Below are 24,012 nucleotides of genomic sequence, written 5' to 3'. Positions count from 1 at the left end.
TATAATTGAAGCAAATTTTCTCATTTACTTTCTTCTGTCTTTTGGTTTTTAGTGTACATTGAAATATAGTCCTAAAATGTACCCTTTAAAATACTTCTGTGGTATGTTGGTCCCTGCACCACTGCTGTTATGGTAAGAATGTCATTCTGATAGAGATGAGGACAGTGACTTGAAAGTATGACATTTATATAATTTATATTGTAATCAGAGTTCCTGGCTGATTTTATACAGATTTGAAATTAAGATGGAGAAAAAACCTTTATAAAGATGTAGTAATTAGTTTCTGGTAAGTCAGAGACTGTGACTGTGCTTCAGAATTGTAATGGCAGAAGAAAAATTAAGCAGCAGTACATATAAAAGGCAAATAAAAAGTAATAGTTATATCCATTTAATTAACTGGCCAGTAATACTGAAAATTTGTTTTGCCAACAAAAATGATAGTCAAGTTAAAAATCACTCGGTCTGTTGATCTATTCCTTGAAAACTTCAGAGAGTTAGAACACACTGGTGGTGAATAAGTTCCAGAGGAAAAGTTTGTATTTTGCTTTTTAAACTGGAGTTCTTCTTGCATATTTCATTTATCTATGCATATTATGCAATGTTGTCTTTTGGATGCCACCATGTAAAGTGTGTTATTACACAGAAGTTGTGTGCTTGCTTAGTAGAGGCACAAATCATCTCCTCAGTAGAGAAGGTCTGTGTCCTTCACAGGATTGCTTTCCTCATGCCATGGTTTAACCCCAGGCAGTTCACTCCCCCACCAGTGGGATCAGGGAGAGAATGGGAGGGATAAAAGCTGGAAAATCTCATGCCTCGAGACAAAGATGAATAGGCAAAGAAAAAGCCACACAGGCCAGCAAACCAAATCCAGGAGTTAGTTCACACTTGCCATGGGCAGCCAGGTGGTGAGTCATCCCCAGGAGGGCAGGGTCCCATTACGGTAATGGTGCCTTGGGAAGACAAACACCATCATTCCAAGTGTCCCCATTGCTCCTTGTTCCCCCCACTTTATTTCCTGTCTGTGAGGCCATGGGTCTGGGATATCCCTGTGCTCACTTGGGGTCAGCTTTCCCAGCTGTGTCTTCTCAGGCTCCTCACAGCGTGGCAATGTGGAATGCAGGAAGGGCCTTGGCCCTGGTGAGCCCTGCTGAGCAAGGACAGAAACATCTGTGTTTTCATCCTGGTGCTCATCACACAGCCAAAACACAGCCCAATTCCAGGCACTGTGAGGAAAAGTAACTGTACCCCAGCCCATACCCACTGCCATAACTCAGCTCCACACAGGTGTGACACTCAGCTGAGCTCATAAAAGAGAGGAGGGTGATTACAAGCCACATGCAAATATTATTAATGTTTGAAGGTTCAGGAGTCTGCTTGAAGCATCCCAGCTATTGTAGTAGTAAAAGTATTCATGGAAGAAAGACTCAGAGTGGAAACATTCTGACCTGATGTGGTATTTGTGGAGTAACAGTTAGTTTCACTACTGACTTTCAAAACTACCATCCTATAAAGGACTTGACTTTTTTATAAAGGGCATTAAACTAATCACAAATGTCCTTGCTACAGAGGGGAAGTTGTTCAGTGCTGGTTTTTGTTCACATAGCAAAAATTCTCCTTGTACTTTCTAAGTTCTCCTGTGGCAATTGGCTAGCTCCAGTTGGCTTGGGAATGCAGCATGATGCTTTAACTATGCCCAGTTTATACTGATTTCAGTTGAAATAAATTAATTAGCCCTAGAGGTATGTTCACTAATAAATATTATTTTCCAGGAAAGGCTGCACATAAGCAGAACTATTCTTTCAGTCTCTAATTAAAATACTCCTAAGCATTTCTATACTTTTTTTTTTCTAATTAAAGTTTCTTTCTTTAATATATTTGGCTATGCAAAAGTAGGAACCAGACAGTTACTGTTGTGAAAGTTCTCAGGAATGCAAATGTGAGTAGTCAGTTTAAAAAGTCAAAGTAATGCCTTCTAACAAAAGCTCTGGTTTTGAGAAGGAAGGAAACCTTCCACTCATTACATTTTCATGCATGATCTCAGGTCAACAACTTTCTCTCATATGGTGATAAAATAGATTATATATATGGACACACATCTGTCTATCCACCTATATATGTGTGTGTGTGTGTGTATCAAAAGGAAAAATTCCCAACATCTAATTGGTTCCTAAAGTTGCTGATAGCCCAGCAGGCCAAAATGGATCTGAAATCCAGTGTGGAGTTTTGGTTTTGTTGTTGCTGTGAAAGTGTGAGTAACACTGAAACAGAATTTCATCTATGAGAGCGTCGCTACAGAGGTCACTATAGCACACTTAGATTCATGTATTAACTGAAATAGTTGTTCTCTAAACCTAGAGCTGCATGTTCCATTAGCACAGTTTGGAGTGTTGCTTTATTGCCTGTCCTAGGGATGTAGAAATGGGCACAGCTTTGTTTGCATTAAATGGTCTTGGACTTCTAAAAACAGAATTAATGTTCCAAGTAACCCATTATCTTTGTATTTTACAGGTTGTGCCTGTGTTTTCAACTGTGGTGTTGGGTTTATCATTTTTTTAGCTATCTTAGAAAAAATTATAAGAGGAGAAACTTACCTTGATAAATCATACAGCACCATACAGTAAGAGACTATGCCTGTCCAGAAATCAGTATTTTGTGCCTAAATTCAGTCTGACATTTTGAAGATCCTCTAGAACTATCCTGTAGTGATTTGCAGAAAAACAGAAATCATACCTGAATGAGGTATCTTTAAGAGTTCTGTTTGGTTTTGTAAAATAAGCCAGACAAAGATCATATCGCTGAAAATCCAACTTTAATTTTAATGTGAAAATCTTATGACCAGTAAAGCTAATCCCTTGTAATTACTACTTACCATTTCTGTAGAGAAGCTTTTTGAACCTTGCCTGCCTTACTTTTCAATGGTTTTACAGCTAGTGTGACTGTCTTGCCTAAAAGTCTCAGATAAGGACTGCAAGGCTGGACCACCTGTGCTACTCCTGAGGTGGGAGGTGGAGCTGTGGGTTGGTACAGCCCTGAGGCTCAGCCCTGGCGTGTGCTTTAACATGTGCTTATCACCCTCAGGGGTGCTGACAGCAGGAGTGGGGCTGTCCTAGGGCACTTTGGTCTGGTCCCTGTGCTTTCCTTGGGTTTGTGCCCCTGCAGCAGCTCCCACTCCTGCTGGGCTGGGGCAGGTCTGGCTGAGACCCGATGGGTTTCAAGTGCTGACATTGTGGAATAGTGTTGTGCAGCACCATTTCTTGATTAGCCACTTTGATGCTCCTGCTTCTATCACCAGCTAATGCTGGCTGCTGGCCTTGCCTCCAGATACAGCCTGTCCCTGCATCCAGAGAGCAGCCAGCACTGAACAGCTGAGAGGTGCTGCAGAGCACTGCCCTGTTAACCCTTGGGACTCCCACCAGCAGGGCTTGGGGTGCCTCTCTCAGGCAGGGGTAGTGAACTTTTAACCTTTTTTTTCCTCTCCTGTCCCCCACATAATACAGGAGTTTTAAAGATGTAAGCTAACTAATGTTGGTATGTTTTTTACATCAACATTTTGTCGTTATTACATGTATTTTCCCCTCATTCTCAAACTTTTATAATCTTTCTCATGTTGAATAGAGTGTAGTCTGTATTTACACTCTTCACTGCCAACTCTGTTCAGTTAATTGCAATATTCTCCGTACAAAGGGGATGCTGAGTAAGGATTTCAGGGGTAGGCTGAGGCATGATACACAGAAGCTGATAAATAGTTTTCTGTTATTTTTCCTATACACTGGATCACACCCCACATGCAGTGTCCACTTGAAATTCAGCTACCATGCCCGTGATGTGTTTTGCAGGGGAATGTGCAGGCTGGGCCTGGAGGGGCTTTGAGCAAGGAGGTTTGAACATGCTTTTGGCATTTTTATGTGGTCTGTGAAAACCAGGCTAGAGCCAGGACACCCTGCATCATGTAGGTGATGATTTAGCCTTGCTGCAGCCTTGCAAACAAACAAATCAATGGAAAAGGAGTGTGGTATGGAAAATAGTTGAACCTGCTGTGAACCTTGCAGAGGAGATAGTCCAAACTGGCCTGAGTCATCAGCTGAGGAGGCTGGGCATGTTCAACATCTGAAAACCAAGAACAGGCAAAATAACTCCTGCCTTCAGAGGGAATGGCTTCTGATAAAAGACAGTGGGAACATCACAAAGGGAAATGCTTTCTTGATGTTTTAATGTGACTCAGTAAAGCAACTCAAAACCAAGGGATTATTTGTAGACTGGTTAATCTTTCTCAAAAGCAATCTATGATGATAGAATAAAAGACAACAAACCCCTTCAACAGTGCTAGGAAACAGAGACTTTGGTTCATGACCTAGTTTTTTTCCAAAAACGTCAGTGTTTCATTTCAGAATTCTCTTTGGTTATCCAGTGGAGTTTTTTGTCATCTTCTTACTGTACTAATTAAACATAACATTTTCTTGGGGCAGCAGTGCCATGCTTGGCAAGCCTTCTCCTTTGTTCATTAGAAAGTTATGTTGCATAGCATATCCTGAAATTCTCATAGGAATATTTTAGTGATTTATTTAGATTTGCATCAATGTACCTGTCAGTAACAACTCTAGAAGCCCTGCTAACACTGTAAGGGTTTTATAGAGACACTGATCTGTTTATTTTGTTGTCTGAAAAATGGCTCATTTTCTTCAGTATCTGAATGTGCCTCTCTTGTTCTCTCCAGAGGATCTCTCACTTAGGATTTTTCTCTTTACAGTGCTTTCCCAGAGATGTCCCATGATGATCTGGAGCTTTAGCACAGTCCTTACTCCTACACTTACAATTTGCAGCTGTGATGCAGATCCTGCAATATGAATATGGTGATAGTTTGCAGGCATCACCCTCAGGAGCGTGTCAGGACTTGGATTTAATAGCAAACAATAGAAGACTTTCTCAGACTTTAAAGCGCAGGTTACAGTCCCTTTGGAAAATTTTATGGATGTGTTTTATCTTGGAGCTGTGCCACCAATGTCTGTCTGTTGCTTTGTGATATTTTTCTGACTCCTGAGAGATGGTCTTGCTGAAATATTTCCAAAAGAAAGCTCCTCTTATTGCAGCTATATTTGGGGTTAAGTTATGGTTTATCAGATCAACTCTCAGGGCTTGCACTTCACTGGGGCCTCAAGGTTCCAGAGAAGTTAGACTTTATGCAGGTCCCTTGCAGCATTTTCCATCTCCCACTCAATCCTCCTTTGCCTTAACCTAAAATTATGATGTTGTGCCTCCCAGCAAATCTGATTCTTTTTGAGACAAGAGTGAAAGAAAATGCTGATACTTTGTAGGTGGAACGGCAAAGGGAATAAGAGTATTGCATTTACTTAAAAAAAAAAACCCCAACAGCAACAAAAAACCCAAAATTAAAAAAACTCTTTTTTAATTTTACCCCATTCCCCTGCTGCTATGAGAGTTTCCCACTGATTTAGATGGGAGCATAAAGAGATCTCTCTGCTTTTCCTTCTGGTGTATAGTGACATCTACAGAGAGTGGAGCACACCAAACAAGACTTTCCCTTCAGTATCTCTTCTTTTTTTTTTTTACTCTTCTGCTTTTATGTATCCTTAATTTAAACTCAGGACTTTTTCATGTACAGTATTACTTACCTTTGTACATTCCCACAGAAATCTACTTTTTCTTTTAAAGTTTTATTACCCTGACACAAATTACTTTGATGTTTGGAAATGCAATAGTAGTTTACACACAGAAATAGAAATTCCTTTCTCTTGATGGAGTGGTGGGAAGTTGGGTTTTACAGTGCAATGCATTGGAAGATGGAGCTTTTTGGAGATGAAGTTTCTTTCACAACTCTTTTGTTCTCATCAAGAAGTGGATTTTGGATGCTTTTGGTCTGAGTTCTTTTGCAGTTATCACGCAGACAGTTTTTTCATTAAATGTTTTAATTATTGATGTAATGTTCTGAAGTGTTAAAGAAAACACTAAGATGTAAACTCCATTCATTTTCTAAGAATTCCAATTAATAAATTGGTAAGGAGACAGATAGGGCTGCTTTAAAATTTTTCTTTGGTGCCAAACTCCTTAATTTTGTCAAGTACATTTTTAGTTGGCTTCTTTGTTTTTTTCCTCTTAAATTTTTTGTCTTCGAGAAAGTAATTTATTACATGTGTGTAAGAAGATAGATACTTGAGCACTGAATTTCATGGCATTTACTTTTTAATTCTCCTTGTTTATGCCTTTTATGTAAAAGTCTTAATTTTGATATATCAAAATGTGAATTTTGGGGAGTAATTTTTCTTGGATATTAAATGTATCAAATCAAAGTTGAAAGTTACTGAATCAATGTGTACAAATCCATCAGGAGTTGGTTTAATCTTGGGTTTTTTCCCCTACCAGGTCAGATGTTATGATAATATTAACTACAAACCAGATCCAGGTCTCATTAAACTAATACAGTGGAATGATAATCAGAAAATTGCCAAGTAGTGAACAAAACCCAGAACTTTTAAACCTTATTAAGCCATTGTGGCTGATGAGCAAGTTTCATGGCCAAGGCTTTCATGTCTGAAAAATGACCCTGGTATTTGCCAGCTGGCATTATTGGTTAATTTGGGTTAAACTCAATTTGCCTAGAGGAAAGAACTCAAAAGAATATCTCAGTGGAGCAGAAGAGGGCACTTAAAACCTATGTAGTAAAAATCTACTTGTATGTAGAAAATCCTTGGCAAAATGCATCCTTATTAATAGATGAAACACACCCATTCCTTAAGAAGAGACAGAATAATTATAAAAAAAAAAAAAAAAAGAATGTGCTAATGTGATGTGTTAGCATTGAAAGGCATTGTCAGCATTTTCCTTCTTGTAAGGATCTGCTGTGTCCAAACTCTGGATGCTTCTTGTTCTTACCTTTTGAGATTTTTAGCTGGGGATGAAAGGAGTAAGAAAAAAACCCCAGTGTTTCACAAATAATTGATTAAACTTCCATTTCTCTAGTGGTTTCAAGTATGACTTTTCTAACTCTCAGAATAATCACAGGAATCTTTCAATAGCTGCAGTTTTTATGGAAAGAGACATCTGGAAAATGTCTTCCTTTGCTGTGGGTTTTGGCAGGGGCTGTAAGCAAGCGTGGTCAGTGTAATTAAACTGACAAGTGCTTGAGGTACTGTACTTCTTTGCTGTATGCACTTCCCTTCAATAAATATTAGTATTTCTCCTAAATCTCCCCCTCTAGCTGGTGACCCTGACATCGTTTAAACTGGAGTGTAGCATGTAACAAGGCAGCACAGGAGGCAGCATTTAGGGCAAAATATTAAGGGCTCTCTCAGCAAACACCCTTTTGCAATTGACAAGCAGCAGTAGATTTCTTCAGGAAAAGCTCCATTTGACAGAGAAGCCGAAAGACCTGACTCCAGCGGATTTTTCTCAGTGGGCTGTAAAAACTACCCTTTGCTGGAGAAAATCAGCCTGGAGCCCTAAACTTCCAATGCTTGCAAAGCCTTGTGAGGTTTTGGTCTGAATCCTTATTCATTTCCTGATAAACATCAGAATACAGCCCATGAACTTGTGAATTCAGCCCCTGAGGGGATCTCTGGGGCTCAACACTTTCTGTGTGAGTGCTGAACAATAAATGATCTCTTAATCAGGTGGTCTCTAACGAGTTAAATCTGAATTAACTCTTTGTAGCTCTCCTTGATTTCATGTTTACATGGCTCTCTCTCTCTCTGCAGACACCTCTTTATCTTGTGAACCACGGGGAGACTGGCCCCATCCGGTGCAACCGTTGCAAAGCTTACATGTGTCCCTTCATGCAGTTCATTGAAGGGGGCAGGAGGTACCACTGTGGATTTTGTAACTGTATTAATGATGGTAAGTGATGTTTCTCTAATCTGGGATTCGTGGTAATTCCCTAAGATTAAAAAGAAACCATACCCCTAAAATTATTTTCTTGACTTGCTGATTTAATAAATAGTTTAGGGAGATGCGGTAACTAGACTTATCCCAAATCAATTCCCAAGAATAGTAGAGGGAAACATTTGTTCAGTACAGTTTAAAAAAAATATATGAGAAATAATGCTGACTCATGAAGTCCAGTCTGGTATGATCAAAACTTTATTTTAAAACTTTTGTGACAACATAAGATACAGAGCTGCTTGTGTTGTTAATTGAAAGCAATTTTTGTACTGAAAGAAAACATTAATTTCTTTAAGAAATGCAAATTTACAGCAAGAAGCAAATATTTAGACCCATGATAGCTTCATCCTGTGCTTGACTGTGGGTACAATGGTTAAATAAGCCATTAATCTTGCTGTGACAAGTGTTGCTTTTCACAGAAGATACCATGCCATATTTGTTCAAGTGTGCTGCATGTGACTCATAACTGTTCTTGTGCTCTTGGAGAAATCCCAAATCTTTGCCAGAACTAGCCTTTCTAGACATTTGTATCAAGCTGGATTTCCTCAGCTGGATCACAGGGGTATGGTGCTTTCCCTAATACAGTCATCTTTTCAACTCTGAAACGTGAACCTTGTCAGATTCACTCCAACTGCTTTGCTGCCTGGAGCTCTAATGTTTGCGCAGGCATAGCAGATAATAAATTTCATAGTTTGTTAACAATTTAAACTCTCATAAAGGGAAATTTAGATGCATTGGGAGCACTTAAAGAAAGACATTTAAGTTGCAGTATCATTTTAAATCATGATGGTGTTACTACGGTGTCTTAGTCAGCACTTAAAAAAATCATTGATAAGGACTAAAAATGGCTAAGAAACTAGGTTGATATTCCCCTCACTCACATACACATGCACTTCTACAGCCAGAAACATGAAAAATAAGCATTCTGAATATATGTTCATTGAGGACCCATAAGACTGGCTCTATGTAAATTGTTAGTGCAAACCCACTTGATCTCTTACTGCTTTGGAGTATATTACATCTGCTGCAAGAATTTGTCGTGTTGGTCCTCTCTTTCCCCAATTACAAATGTTCTTTCCTGTTCTTGTCTTGGCTTGTAGTGCCCCCGTTCTTCTTCCAACACCTGGACCACATGGGCCGGCGGATAGACCACTATGAACGGCCTGAGCTGTCCCTGGGGTCTTACGAGTACACAGCAACTTTGGATTATTGCCGAGTGAGTACTGCCATGTGCAAACCAATGTACAGTGCTACAAACAGGATAAACAAACAAGCTCGTCAGAGAAAATGCACTCAAACAAGCTCCTCAGAGAAAATGCACTCCTGAGCTGCAGATCAGTTTCCAGGAATGTTCTAGGAAATAGGGATAGTTGGGGAGAATACAAGGTTTTTTTCTTTGTGCTGCAGAGCATGATACAAGTGAAAAAAAACAAGCAGTGCAGCAAAATCATGGATCCCCAGTCTTTAAGCGAGATGTGTGTTTGATCCTACACAGCATGTTTCACTGTTCGGGGAATATCTTTGAAATTGTGGTGCTTTGTTGCATTTTAGATGTATGTCTTCTTCTGATTTTGAAGACTCACACATGCCTAAATTGCCTTCCTAATACCCTAAACCTTTGCAAGGGAATTTGACCTTGTAATCTGTTCCTGGCAAGAGTCACCTTGGTGTTCTGACCAATAAGTTACAGTGGAATTGGTCCTCTCTTCTAATATCAACTCAGTGAAGAACTCAATCCAGAGCCCATTCACATTACTCTAAATATTTGTAGGCAGTTTTATTACAGAACTCTATCTGATACTTCTGAAAGCATAAATTACTTAATCTTTTCAAACTTCAGCTCATTTTACAAAACTGCAAGTGTGACTTCATCTGACCGCAGCACGGACCTGTTTTTCTGTGCTTGCTGGAATCAGGCAGAATTTTCTTCCTGTGAGTGGAGCTGAGGCCATGATAAGGTTAAAAAAGGCAACTGGGTCCTATGAAATCTTAAAGTAGCTATCAGTATCTTCTTCAGACAAACAAATTATTGCTGCTATGAAGAAAATGGTTCGGTTCTGCTTGCTCACTAGAGAGCACTGCTCCAAAATCCAGTCAGATCTCTAAGATAACCTATAAGATTTGATTGAAAGCTGGGTTAAACCCCAAAGCAGGAGAGAATTGTGGTGAGATGTTGCAGAAATACACTGTAGGAAACTCAGTGTATATCCAGTGAAGCTCCATCAAATCCTGAAACCCCAACTTCTGCCAAGTAACTTAAATCAAGGCGTTTCCTTGAGAAGTGATCCAGTCTGGTCTGCCTGCTTGCTACAAAGATGCATCTGCGGACTTACTGCAATGTTACAAAAAGGAAATCTTTACAAAATAACACTCTGCTCTGGAAATGCTAAGTCATGAATGTAGCATTATTTTGTAATTCACTTTTCATTTGGCTCCAAGTTGCAGAGGTTCCCTTCTTTTATAAATCCAGTTCAAGACCAGAACTGAGAAGTCATTTCCTTTTGTGCTTATCAAATGACAAGGATGAACAGCTACAAAAAATGTTAACAAATCCCAGCTGGTTTGCATTATTGCACTCCTGCTAAGCAGATGTGGTGAGAGCACAAGTCCTCCTTTCTGCCATATATTTGTCAGAACTTAGGCAGAGATTCTTTCTAAATGCTGATCTGATACAAGAGTTTAGAAGCAGTTTTGGTGCAGTTTCTTAAACAAGAATCCAAGTACAGTAAACAGAACAGCTTTGAAAAATACTGCCTGGTTTTGGTTTGCTGGAATTAATCCTGATTTGCCTGAGTCAAATGAAGGAGATCGAGGGTATAATGGTCAGTTTAGTTTAAAGTTTGCCAGGGACCAAGGATAAGTCATAAATCAAGGGTAAGATGAAATTTTCTTTACTGGAATTTTTCTAGGGTTTAGCTTAACAAGTATAATTTGTTTAAGAGGTCAGAACTCTATATGAAGGAAGCGAAACTGTAATGAAAAAGCTGTCCTGAATTTGACACCAAATAAGGACTACTACTCGTTTAATGAGAATTAAGAAAACTCATTTTAGGGGATGTGATGTTTACTCTTGCTGTGTTCATTATGTATTAACTTCTAGCTACATCTCTTGGCATTACTTTTTCTTTTAACAAACCTTCCTCTTACTTATACTTACTTAAAGAAACTTGTGTCAGTAGTGTATACACAATCTGTGTGCCACTTACACTGTGGATAAGAGGAACTCCCAAAGGAAAACAGGGTTACAGAAAAAAGCCAAAATGCAAATTTGTTTAAACACTTGAATTCCAGCAGAAAAGTTTGTGCTTCATCTTATCTAATGAACTGTTACCCTTTAGATATTTTATTCCATTAGGATGCTGTTTTCCAGTGATAAAGTTTTATTCCAGGGCTGGACTTTACCCAATATGTGAACCCAATAAACTGATGTACCCAAGAAGCTCTCTGCAGTAGTTACTATTTACAATTCACAGCATTTTTCAAACAACTGAACACTGTATTTGCATTGCCTTATGGTACCACCTCTAAATTTTTTCCTCATAACAAGGCACCATCTAATTTTATGTGTGAATGGTCTTTATTTGTTTCTGTGCAGGACAAGAAACCTCCTAAACCACCAGCTTTTATCTTCATGATCGACGTATCATACAGAAACATAAAGAGTGGCCTAGTGAAACTCATATGTGATGAACTGAAGACTCTGCTAGATAAACTTCCAAGGTAAAGAGACATCAGTGTGCTCAGCTTAACTCACTACCCTGCACCTCATGCAGTTTTGCACGTTGAAAGGCAAAACCAAGCTATGGAAAATGTCAGAATTTCCAGTACAGGACTTTTTTGAGTGATAGTGGCCAAACATTTATTTTTAACACTGCTGGCAGTTCTTACACTTGGATGTCTGGGCTTACTGTATGTACAAAAAGAATCTGCCATGCTACTGCACGTGGAGCTTGCATTCTTTTCCTTTCTTGCAGTGAACTCTAGTGGTGTTATCAGCACAGTCACAGCTCACAGCTTCCACTTCACTTGCTGCAGTTGTGTTCACTGCAGTGCTGCTTTTCTCATTGATTTAAACAGGGGAATGCCCAAACCAGAATACTCAGGGGTAGCCAGTCTCTCTAAACCCATAGTGAAGGTGGCTTTTATCTTTAGCTCTTACTGTTAATTAGCAAAACTTTTAAAGCCTCTTGCTGCACTGGGAGACTTCTCTGTCCTGGTTTGTATCTGATACAAACAGGCAACGACCATTTTATGAAATAGAGCACGTGTGCTTTGAGAGCATGAAAAGCTCTCTCTCCAGCAGTAGTGTTACTACTCGTCAATATTGTTGATAGTGTATTTTTTTAGTGTAATTTTTAGTGCATTAGTGTAGTTTTCAATAGAGTTTAAATAACACAGACACATAGGGAAATGAAAGCAGGGAAAGACTGAAAAATGAAGTAGACAAAGTGTTTCTTGTTCACATGTAAAGGTATATTAAAAAAACAGCATCCAAAAAGAAAATGTTTTCTAGATAACAATGCTTGCAGAGGGAGAGCCAACTTAAGAAATGGAGGGAGCAGTGTAGGAAGGGTGGGAGATGACATCCTTGGGACAATCTGGGATATGTTAGAAGTCTTTTTTTCTTATGGCCTTCTGGAATCCCTGTGCTGGAAAGAAATTCCAGTCCAGGGCGGGGGTTTAGTTTAGCAGATGCCCATGTAAGGCCATCTCTCAAGTAGTTTTTCACTGAAGATTACACTGGAGGCACAAGTGTTTGATATTATCCTGAACATATCTCAGAGTTTTCCATCAGAATTGGTCATGACTCTGAAGAAAATAAGGGGCATGAGTGGAGTAACAAAAAGCATTTGGCAGTTTGGAAACTTGAATAGGGCAAATGGAGGAGGAATGAAAGCAAGTGGATCCATATCACAAAAGAGACATATTCATCCTCCTCACCAGCATATCCTTTTCACAGCACTCTGTGAAATAATTTGGGACAAAGTTTTCATGTCCACTGAAAAAAACAACTAAAAAATAAAGAGAGCCAGGCCCTTCCATTTCCTCAGATTTGTCTGTTGGCTTAAGCAATATTAATTTAAAAGAAGACAAACAAAAGGCATTCCACCAAAATCTGTGGTGAAAATTTTACCATGTTGCTTAGACACAGAGGTCACTGTGTGTTCATTTTCTGTTGCTGGACAAAGACACCTGCAGAAATATTCTGCTGATCCCACATGAGGGAAAAGCCATCTGCAGGGAATTCAGCCTAAGCTTGTATCTTTGAGAAGAAAGACTTGGGGTACCAAAGAAATCTGTACAGAAAAAGAATTGCTGAAATTTTAGAGCAGATGTTTTCAAATCTGGGTTCCAAATGAGAACCCCCTCCCTGACTGCATTTTGACAAATACTGAGAAGTGTGTTTGTAGAAATGTGCCTATGAGTTCAGAAAATCAGAGTAATGACTTGTGCAATTATAATTTTTAGATACATAATTAAAAATAAAAACCAAAAATATTGGAATGCATTTCTGTTCATATGGGTCAGGTTTCTCCTTGTGAGTCTTCAAAAAGAACTAAATAGTGAGCTACAGAGACAATTGGCTGCTTAAAGCTAATATTTAAAACTATGATAGAGCTTGGCTGAAGTGGGGCAGTGCAGACTAACACAGGTAAGAGCGCTGTCTGGAATAAAGGTCCCAAACACCTGGTGTGGAACACCTTTGGGACTGGGATGGTGTGGATGCTTCTCTTTGAAGCAGCAAAGTGATGTATGTGTAAAAATTGAATCACACTTTGTCCTCATCAAGCTCCATAACAAATTGTGCTGTTCTGTTTTTCCCCTGTTATGATGTCATGGTTTATTCTTTATCCTTAGAGTTTTTGATTGCTTGAGTGGGATGCACCATTGATAGGGTTGATGTAACTTGATAACTTTTTAAAAAAGTAAACAGTAGAGCAGTTGATTTTATCAGGGTGTTTGAATCTGACCTAAGGCAAAGATTAAGGCCATTACATCTTCTTGGTTGTTGTTTGCTTTGTTGTTCCCAGTGCAGATAATGATCAGAGAGCAGCCTTGCACGTCAAAGGAATGCTTTTATTGCAAGGTCAGCATTTCAGAATTATAACTAGTTGGGCTTTGTTTTTCTTACAGAGAAGAGCAAGAAGAATCATCAGCAATTAGAGTTGGTTTTGTCACTTACAACAAGGTCCTTCACTTCTTCAATGTAAAAAGCAGCTTAGCTCAGCCTCAGATGATGGTGGTCACAGACATGGCAGAAGTTTTTGTTCCATTGCTGGATGGTTTCCTTGTTGACTTCGAGGAATCTCGATCAGTTGTTACCAAGTAAAGTACAATTACACTTCATGAGAGTGAGCTGTGAATGCTAACCATGTGCATTGTGCCTTTTATGGGTTTGAGGAATACAGATATCTATTGAAATACTTCAGAAGGCAGCAGATGCTTCAAGCACTGTGTTTCCTCCTCTAAGGCAAAGAAAAAGCAATAGCCACAGCTTTCCAGTGCTAAACTGGAAAGTTTAAGTAGGCCAGGTGTAAACCACCTCTCAGTTATGCTACCTCAGAACTGGGAGGGGAGTGAGGCTCTGAGCCCCGTGGTGTTTTCACTCTTGCAAATGCACATAATGTGCACCTGGATATGATCTTAGGACTCTGAAGTCCTTACCGCACACCAGAACTACTTAATGGTTAGCTATTTTACTTATTGCATGTTCCTTTAGGTTACAAGCTTTGAAACAATGCATTTCATAGAACTAAAAATGCATATTTTCTTTTATTCTGGCTGGGATCCTAAGAAATTGAGCAAGGAAAATTTCTGATATTTTTTGCACTATACATTGTCATAATAAACATCTTCCTGTGTGAAGATTTGGTATGTTACAAGGTGTGTTTGGGGATTACCCTGTGCTGACCAGTTGAGACACTGATCCTTTCTCTTTCACAGCTTGTTGGACCAGATTCCAGAGTTGTTTGGAGACACTAATGAGAGTGAGACCATCTTCGCTCCCGTTATCCAGGCTGGCATGGAGGCACTAAAGGTTAGAACATTCCCCTCTGTCAGAGAAGCAGCTTGAAATCAGGTTTGCTAAAAGCCAGTCCCATCACAAGAGGAAATTAGAGGGGAAAAGGTCGTTGATTGATTGTTTCCAGCACTAATGTTCCATTATTCTAACAGTACCTTCCAGCCACGGTAGTCAAAATAAGAACTGACAAGCATGACATCTGTTCTCAGATGTTCTTATTGAGGGAAACCAGTCCCCAGGATCTATTCCATGTAGGAGGGATGTTAAGGAGAAGATGAGGAGCAGGAGGCAATTTCTTGTTCAGCATTTAAGAGAAATAAAGACATGTTTAGTTACCACAGCAGAACAAATGAATCCTCTTGTGTTTGCACAGATACCCAGTCCTTGCACGTGTGAAGGGCAGGAAAGTCAGTATAATAATAACAACATCAGACTTTGCTCTAGTTATTCTCATGCTTCTGCAAAACTTGTTGTGCAAAACAGAACATGTATGACTATCTGTCTGTGACCGAATCAGGCCGTGGCTGTAGGGTTTCTGTGTAACTGACAAGTTCTCCCAGCTTGGATAAAGCTGGAAGGGAATCCACAGGCCAAGGAGCTGCCCAGTTGCTTTCTGTATGTCCAGGACATCCCCTGAAGGGCTGATGTTCCCATGGCTCATTGCCAGTTAAATGCACACAGCCCTGGTTCACTACAAGATCTGTAGGGGCAGAGCACAGCCAGTGGTGCTTCAAAATGGTTGATTTATCTTTCAGCTTTGTATGAATGAAGCATGAGCTTTGAATACATCAACTTGTCAAAACAAAAACGAACATTTCTCACACTTTTTTTTTAATATATTGATTTAATACCTGCTTTCTTGTTATTTATTCATACTACCAGCAGATATGGTTGCAAAGCATGTCTGAATGCTTTTTCCTAATACTTGACTTCTGCAAAACAAATTTAAAGGGCTGTAAGTGTAAATTTCCTTTGATGATGACTGTAAAAGAAAGCAGCTCTTAATTTTTTCTTTAGATCAATACGTAAGGATTTTCACTCTGAATTATTCATCTGTAAATACCCTTGCTCAAGAAAACAATTCTTGTCTAAAAAGAATAAATGGATTGTGTTAAAAACACGTATATTTTAGAAATTTTGTCAAGCTACTATCACTGATTCCTGATGCATGTCAGAGCAAACAGGTATTTGGGCAGTCTTCCAGCCTTCAGCAGGAGGCTTCTTCAAAGGAATTAAAGAAATTGTCATTGACAACATTCACCAAAAGTAACTGTTCTTGGAATATCGGGGTGACATTCCAGCCATTTTAAAAGTCAGATGCTGCCTTCAGTTGTGTTTCTGCCATAGCAGAGAGACTTCTGTTTTTCCAGAAGAATGCCACAGCTTATTTTGAAAGGTGAGATGTTTTGTGAACATCATGATTTCTGATTTATGTCTTCATCTCGGCAGTGTAGAGTTCAATGTGGAGTCTGCTGCAGGGATGGAATTGTCACCCATTTATGAACAGGCATGGAACACCAGTGTGCCTGAACTGAATTTTTCTGTTAAAGTGCATTTCCTTTTAATTTGCTCCAATCTGAGTATTTGTATTTTGATGCCTGTTGCACGATGCCTGTATCCAACTGGAAAGTCCCCAAGAGAGGAACTCCTCCTTTTGCCTCTGGAGAAGGTGCTGTTGGAATGGCTCAGCCAGCAAACCCGTGTGCTGGACTGCTGCTCACTGACAGAAGCACTGACTGAGTTCCCTCAGGTCCTGGGCCTGGAAATGAATTCTTTACCTCTGAGGAGCTTGTAGAAAGTGCCCCCTATTCTCTGAGTCCCCCAGTATGAGAGTATGGGCTTGTTAACCCTGCAGTACTCAGTGTGCCCATGTGATGTCTTTGGAACAGGCTGCAGAATGTGCTGGGAAATTGTTCATCTTCCACTCTTCTCTGCCAACTGCGGAAGCACCGGGGAAGCTGAAAAACAGGGATGACAAAAAACTTCTCAATACAGAGAAGGAAAAGGTATTTTCTGCTCTGAGCTAAGTGGGGACTGCTGTTACACTGCCTTTGTCTAGTAGGGCACTGATCTTCTTTCATGTACTTTATTTTACACAGAAGTGTTTAGTTATATGATGCCTCTGTAGTGATGGGTTCTCCAAGAACATACTGAGGTGTTCCCTGTATCCATGGGCAGGGGAAGCATGTTTTTGATGATAGCTATGCCTCACTTGAAACTTCACTTCATCTTTTTGTCTTCATCTGGCTGTTTGAGTTGTGATTAATACCTAATATGATGGCACTTGTCTTTTTTATCCCTGTGCAGACCCTCTTTCAGCCACAGGGAAATTATGAGGCCTTAGCCAAGCATTGTGTGGCCAATGGCTGCTGCGTGGATTTGTTCCTCTTCCCAAATCAGTACGTGGATGTAGCCTCCATGGGCCTCGTCACAATGTACACTGGTGGAACACTGTACAAGTACAACAATTTCCAGGTAAGGGGTGCAGGTTTCCTGCCTTTCAGATAGTAACAGCTGGGGGATTGCTGTTGCTTTTCGTCTCATTCCAATGTGTGCTTGGACATTGAACTTAAAAGCAGAGTGAGTCTGGAAGACCTGGTTATCAATTCCAGGTGATAAAATTCAAACTTAACAATGGCATGTCAGCCTCAAGTTTCAGTCTTGAAGTAGTAATAATCTGGTTGGTATCCTAAAATTTTGCTGAAAGGTTAAGTGCAGGAATGTCCAGTTAATGTCCAGGTCTGGTGATAAGTGGTGGACACTTGCATATACCTGATTCTGATAACAACAATCCACATTTGAAATCCTTTTTAAAGGGCTCAAGAGCTGTGAACAGATTTGCTGGAGGTAGATGGGGATCATGGGGGAGGGGATGTTGGGTCACTGCTGTGCTGCTGCCCTTTGGTGTTGAACTTCTGAACATTCTGCTTTGTGTTTGCAGCTCGATGCTGACAGCCCCCAGTTCTTAAGTGACCTCAGGAAGGACATCCAAAAAAAGATGGGTTTTGATGCAACAATGAGGGTTCGGACAAGTACAGGTAATAGGACCTGTGGGAATGAATTTTAAATGATGTAGTGCCATGCAAATCACTTGTAAGATTAGGCTGGTTTAATTTCATTATGTACCTCATGAAAAATGAATAGACTGATAAAATCTATGGCTGCGTGTTTATATATTGTTACTTATATACATATATATACACACACACGTACTTGCTGTATATTCCCCCTTATTAACTGATTTTCTAGTCTGGGAAAGGCTTCTGCTCACTCTGCACACAGCATGGACTGCAAGGAAATTGTATAAAAGGTGTTGCTGCTGGACACTGACCTGTGCCTTCATTTTCATACTCAGATGACTTTCCTGTGTCTATCCAGCTTCTCTCATTCATTCTTAGCTCAAATGCAAGTATTAGAGAAAGGGACACACCCAAAGAGGCCAAGCCAGCAGTGCAGAAGCTCTGGGTGTCAAGTCACAGCTTTTCCCTGTCTCCAGTTGTCACAAATGCTGTCAGCAAGGACAGCTGTTGGGACTCCTGAGGCTGTAAAGCCCTGAGGGAAAATGGCTCCTGCTTCAGTAAGTGATGTCAATTTAATTTGCCATTTTTTAGTGAAATGCTCTGTTTTAATCTGGCTGCAGGCTTCAGGGCTACAGACTTCTTCGGGGCCATTTACATGAACAACACTACAGATGTGGAGATGGCAGCGATTGATTGTGACAAAGCAGTGACAGTGGAGTTCAAACACGATGACAAACTGAATGAAGACACCGGGGCCTTAATTCAGGTAAAAACCCTAATTCATGTATACCATAAAATGATGAGCAAGACCTTCTGCAGCCAGAGCAGAAAAGTGATGGTGTAGGAGTGATGTGAACAAGGCACAACTTACACAGATCATTGTGCCATAACCCCACTAGTAAAAAGTGTATTCCCTTACCTCTGTGCTGCATGTTCTATCCTGGGCTACCCAAATCCTTTCTAAACACTCATTGAGACCTCATCAGCTGTTCATTTTTTTCCATTTCACTGTAAATAAGTTTATATGGAGTAAGAGATTCATTGCTACTTACATGGCAATTGTTATTGCTGTGGCATTCCTTGTGACCTCTCTATTCAAGAGCAGCTCTCTCTTGCCTAACCTCACTTCCCCCTCCACAGATTGCAGGACTTTTTATGATGTTAAGATTAATAACTTTCTACATAATGTGTAATAGATGTCCCTAAGAACCAGAAGTATGCTGGTGCTACAGGCTGCACTGGCTGCAGAAGGTGTGATGTGCCTTCTGTGCCCAGAGGGTGGCTCCAGTGGTGACACTTTGTGCCTGTGTTGCAGTGTGCTGTGCTCTACACGTCGATGAGTGGGCAGAGGCGAATCCGCATACACAACTTAGGTTTGAATTGCAGCTCCCAGTTAGCTGATGTCTACAAGACTTGTGAGACTGATGCACTTATCAACTTCTTTGCTAAGTCAGGTACAATTGCAACAGACCAGTTTTGTTTCCTTTCTTACTTTGGCATGAATGAAGGAGAAGGAAAGGGGGCTGAAGTGATTACGTAGTGGGAAATCATTTTTTATAACTTGCTGCTTCGTGCCTGAGAAATTCCTGAAGTGTTATGAAGTTGAAAAGACAAATAATTACCTATTTGAGACAAAAAAGTAATACCTGTGTGTAGATAATGCATGGAACTGGGCAGGCACAGTAGGTGGCAATGGACATCCTACCACAGTGTTGAGGGTTTGGTGGGGTTTTTGGATGCCTATAGAAGAGACTGAAAAGCAGCCTCAGTCCTCAGGTCTGTAAAATCAGAAACTAGCAGCAAAGATACTTTGAGAGAGTGTCTTTTTTAACACACACTTTTATCCTGTGCTTGTAGCTTTTAAAGCCGTTCTGAGCCAGCCCCTGAAGACAGTCAGGGACATTCTAATGAATCAAACTGCTCACATGCTGGCCTGCTACAAGAAGAACTGTGCCACCCCAGCAGCTATCAGCCAGGTAAAAACCACACCCACTCCTACCCACCCAGGCTTTGCCACAAGTGCACAACCACCCTGCAGCATCGACAGAGCCAGAAAGCAAAATTTCAGAACACACTTGTCCTTTTCTTTGAAGTACAATTAATGACAGGTGGGATTCAGTGGTGGCACTTAGAACACACAGAAACTGTTGTTCTGGAACAAAAGGCAATGCCATTAATGAAACTGATGCCTGTACTCACACAAGGAAGCTCAGCTAGCCTTTTCTTCCTGCTGGAATTATGCAGTGACACACAAAGCTTTAATTTTTAATTGTTATGTTGTTATAGATGGTTGTAGTATTCTAATTTTTGACTAAGCAGAGTGACTGATTTCTTTCCATTTAATTTATTCAGTCACATCTTAGTGATTCAACTCAAAGAAAGACTCGGGCTTTTCCATCCCAGAGGCGCTGCCAGTAACCACAAGCCTGGGCAAATTGTTCATTATTGGTGAGGACCAAATATGTCAAACAAAACCAGAGCCACTTAACGTGGACCACTGTTTCTCTCCTTAATTCTTCAGAGAGTGCCTCAAAAACTAACCGGGTTACAGAGAGATGACAGCAGCCAAGACAGCAACTACAGCTTATAGAGCAAATGATTTCTGTTGGATTCTTATTAAATGTGTTGTTTTCTCAGCTGATCCTGCCAGACACGATGAAGGTGCTGCCTGTGTACATGAACTGCCTGCTGAAGAGCTGTGTGCTGGCTGGCAGGCCCGAAATCCCAACGGATGAGAGAGCTTTCCACCGCCAGCTGGTCATGGCCATGGGAGTGGCTGACACACAGCTCTTCTTCTACCCCCTGCTGCTGCCAATTGTGAGTCAGCCATGGATTTTTCACTTCTAACCCCTCTTACCTGGAAAGGAACCACTAAGATGTACCAAGCCTTTCAGTAGTCACTTTTCAAGTCTATGCCACAGCTCCTGTGTCTTTTGGCCCACAGCACAGCCTGGATCTGAAGAGTGACGCCGTCCCAGCCGCTGTGCGCTGCTCCGAGGAGCGCCTCTCTGAGGGAGGAGCCTTCCTGCTGGCCAACGGGCTGAGCATGTTCCTGTGGCTGGGAGCCAGCGTGTCCCCAGAGCTCATCCAGGGCCTTTTCAACATTCCATCCTTTGCACACATCAGCACCGAGGCCGTGAGTAGATGCAGACTAAGAATTGAGGAATTAGCAAGACCAGATGCTAATCAGAGACACAAACTAGGTCTTTTTTCATCCTTCAGCCTTAAAAGCAAGAACAGGTGACCAGCAGAAGGTGTTTAGACACCAGAAATGATTTAAGTTACATAAAAGTTAACACTTTGACACTCTGAACACTAAGAGGACAGAAGCTTTCACAGCTTTTTTAATCTTAAACTTCATTGCAGATATTAAAGTCCTTTCAACTGTGTATTACTAGAATTAGAACAAAACACTTTGCAATGATTAAATTTTCCTGATGATGCATTTTCATATAGTGATTATTTTAAACTGAAAAATGAGTCCTTCAGGTGAGACCTTTTAGAAAAAGAGATGGAGTTTCCTGGTTTAATATGAAATGCACAGTACCTTATAATATAAATATCAGCTGCTAGTCTTGGTTAGAGATGTGACTGGGCTATAACAACCTGCTTTCCTTCTGACAGACATCCCTGCCTCACCTGGACAATCCATTTTCTAAGAAACTGAAACATATCGTGGAGCAAATCCAGAGCCAGAAGCCCTACACTATGAAGGTAACTGCTTTCTGCCTCAACTCATTCCTCATACTTACTCCAAGAAACACTCCAGGCCTTGCCAAAACTTAGCAGTGGCTGTGAAAGATTTTTTAGGTGTCAAGAGTCTTCCTGCACGTGGTTGAGTTCCAGCATGATTTGTAGGCACAGGTATCTGAAATGTGCTTAATTCCCAATCAGAACTGATTTTCAAAGATAGTCAAGTTTAAAAGGTAACCATTTTATTCTGCACTCCTCAATTTTCTCCAGCTTCTGCAATGTGGATTTATTAGTTTTGGGGTTTTCCCTACCTCAAGAGCATCCACTAAGAGATATAGGAAAACTGTGCTGCCATCTAGTCTGACTGCATCCTAAAACTATCTGCCTCTCTCTGTTACCTTTCCAGCTGATGGTAGTGAAGCAACGGGAGCAGCCGGAGATGCTTTTCCGCCAGTTCCTGGTAGAAGACAAGAATATTTATGGAGGAGCCTCGTATGTGGATTTCCTCGTGTGCATTCACAAAGAGATCAGCCAGCTGCTCAGTTAAGGCAACTCAAGTAAAACGTTCAGTTCCTTTTTGCCTTTGCAAGAGGGACAGTTTTGGATGCCTGAAGGCTGGCCCACAGCTCCACCAGACCCAGGCCTTCTGCTGTGCTTTACTGACCCTTTTCTGTGCTCTTTTTGTACAGTTTCATTTGATCCCACCTCTCCCTGAGTATTTTGCTTACTTCTGAAGCTTTAGAATAGGAAGTTCTGCACTCAGGTATTAATCTTCTGGGAGTCCTGACTCTTTCTCTACATGAATTGCCAGATTTCAGACTGCCAATGCTTAAGAGCATATATGGTATACATTTCTTAAAAGACAATTTAGAAAACTCTCAATTACTCTTTTTGCTAGTCATAAGTTGTACCAGAGCTGGGAAAGATGATCAGAATCTGTACAGAGGAGGAAAAAAGACAAAACACTTCTTTTTCTAAATGAGGATGTGAAATTGAATCAGATTGGCAGTAAACGTGTAGTTCAGTTTGAAGGATTTCAAAGTCCTTCCTGTGAAGCAAATCTCTGTAAATCTCTTTTTTCCTGAAAGGGACAAGTGTTACTAGAGCTCTAGGGACCCTTCCACAGCCAGGATTATCCAAGAGACAGAAATGCCTCAGTTTTTGTAACTGAACTTGAGTTAGTGTAACAACAACAGGGATCACAGGAGGAACAGTAATCAAACAATCCTTTTGCCACCTTTGGTAGATGATGTGACACTATTATGGTACAATTCTGTCCACTTGGGGCAGCAATTAGCTTAGCATACTATTTAATTACATTTTCAAAATTGCACAGGTTAGGCCTTATTAAGTACATTTGCTAACTGGAATATTTCCCAACACAACTCAGAAAAACCTGTCCCTCAAAATTTCAGTGGCCAGTCAACTGTGAGACAGTTGACGCATTAACCGAAGGTTATTTGTGGTGCTATGAAGCCTCAGTTCTATTACAGTGACCTCCTCTCCCATGGCTGATTTAATCAGTGGTCACTGCTTCAAAAAACAAGCCTTTGCAAATACCAATATCAAAGGTAGAATTTGGAAAGCCAGAGCCTTTGGAACAGCTGTGTACCTCAGATACTTCATCAGTCTCTCTGTCTCTTTAGGACCAACGCCTCTGAACATGAGGTTTGAACTTTGCCAAACTTGAAAAGCTATTATTGAAAAAATTAGTGTTTCAAAGAAAGCCAAAACCCTCAAAAGTAAGGTTAAGCCTCAGTAAAGAAAAAAGTGCCTTTAAACATCTTAGTGTTGCTACTTGTATTAATTATTTAATATCCACAATAAACAGTGAAAATGCACAGTTTTTTTGGTTTGACAGCTTATCTGTACAGTCCTGTTCTTGTCATTGACCAAGAGCTCTTGAAATAAGTGACTGTATTAAAAAAAAGTCCTCGGCCTGAATTCAGCTGCCAAGACAAGCACTTTTTAGCTGTAGACATTACCCTGTAAAAAGTATTTGTTGCCATTTCATTTGTAAAATTACACCAGCAACATTTGTATAAAGAAATAAGCAATTATTAAATATAACCTGTGTGTGCGTTTATTCTTTCATACATCCCAAGTTCTCCAAGGTTTTATGGCCATGGCATCCAGCAGTGAGTACACTGTAGGTCACCTTCTCCTACTGTGACTCTCCAGACAGGCACCTTACATGGCCTCAGCCATTTTCAGTGTGTTTCTGCTCTTGTCATCGTCTGTGGCTATGGTGAGAAGACATGATCCAAGTGAAGGGAAGTGTTTCAAAGAGGGGCTGTTCAGAACCAAGCTCAGGTAAGCCAAGGCTGTTCATACTGGCATAGCTACTGCAGCAGAGCTCTGGCCTGCCTGAGCAGTGTTACC

The 24,012-nt window shown here is 40.5% G+C and overlaps 1 protein-coding gene across 2 annotated transcripts in view; it reads left to right on the top strand.

Moving 5' to 3' along the window:
• The window catches only part of SEC24D (SEC24 homolog D, COPII coat complex component), a 41,497-nt gene extending 17,797 nt beyond the window's left edge, over positions 1-23,700 (top strand). For both annotated transcript variants that reach the window (XM_083861293.1, XM_083861292.1), the window contains 15 exons: positions 7,710-7,848; positions 8,994-9,109; positions 11,489-11,613; positions 14,029-14,220; positions 14,839-14,932; positions 16,807-16,923; positions 17,225-17,392; positions 17,859-17,955; positions 18,558-18,703; positions 19,253-19,391; positions 19,795-19,913; positions 20,575-20,754; positions 20,882-21,073; positions 21,562-21,651; positions 22,037-23,700. In XM_083861293.1, the coding sequence (XP_083717419.1) occupies positions 7,710-7,848; positions 8,994-9,109; positions 11,489-11,613; positions 14,029-14,220; positions 14,839-14,932; positions 16,807-16,923; positions 17,225-17,392; positions 17,859-17,955; positions 18,558-18,703; positions 19,253-19,391; positions 19,795-19,913; positions 20,575-20,754; positions 20,882-21,073; positions 21,562-21,651; positions 22,037-22,177 (2,055 nt within the window). In that variant the 3' untranslated portion in view covers positions 22,178-23,700. The remainder of the gene's footprint in view (positions 1-7,709; positions 7,849-8,993; positions 9,110-11,488; positions 11,614-14,028; positions 14,221-14,838; positions 14,933-16,806; positions 16,924-17,224; positions 17,393-17,858; positions 17,956-18,557; positions 18,704-19,252; positions 19,392-19,794; positions 19,914-20,574; positions 20,755-20,881; positions 21,074-21,561; positions 21,652-22,036) is intronic.
• Positions 23,701-24,012: the final 312 nt, after the last annotated feature.

The sequence above is a fragment of the Zosterops lateralis genome, assembly GCF_965231275.1.
Source record: "Zosterops lateralis genome assembly, chromosome: 5".
Lineage (NCBI taxonomy): Eukaryota > Metazoa > Chordata > Aves > Passeriformes > Zosteropidae > Zosterops > Zosterops lateralis.
The sequence above is the reverse complement of the archived record's forward strand: the minus strand, read 5'-3'. Positions and strand labels throughout refer to the sequence as shown.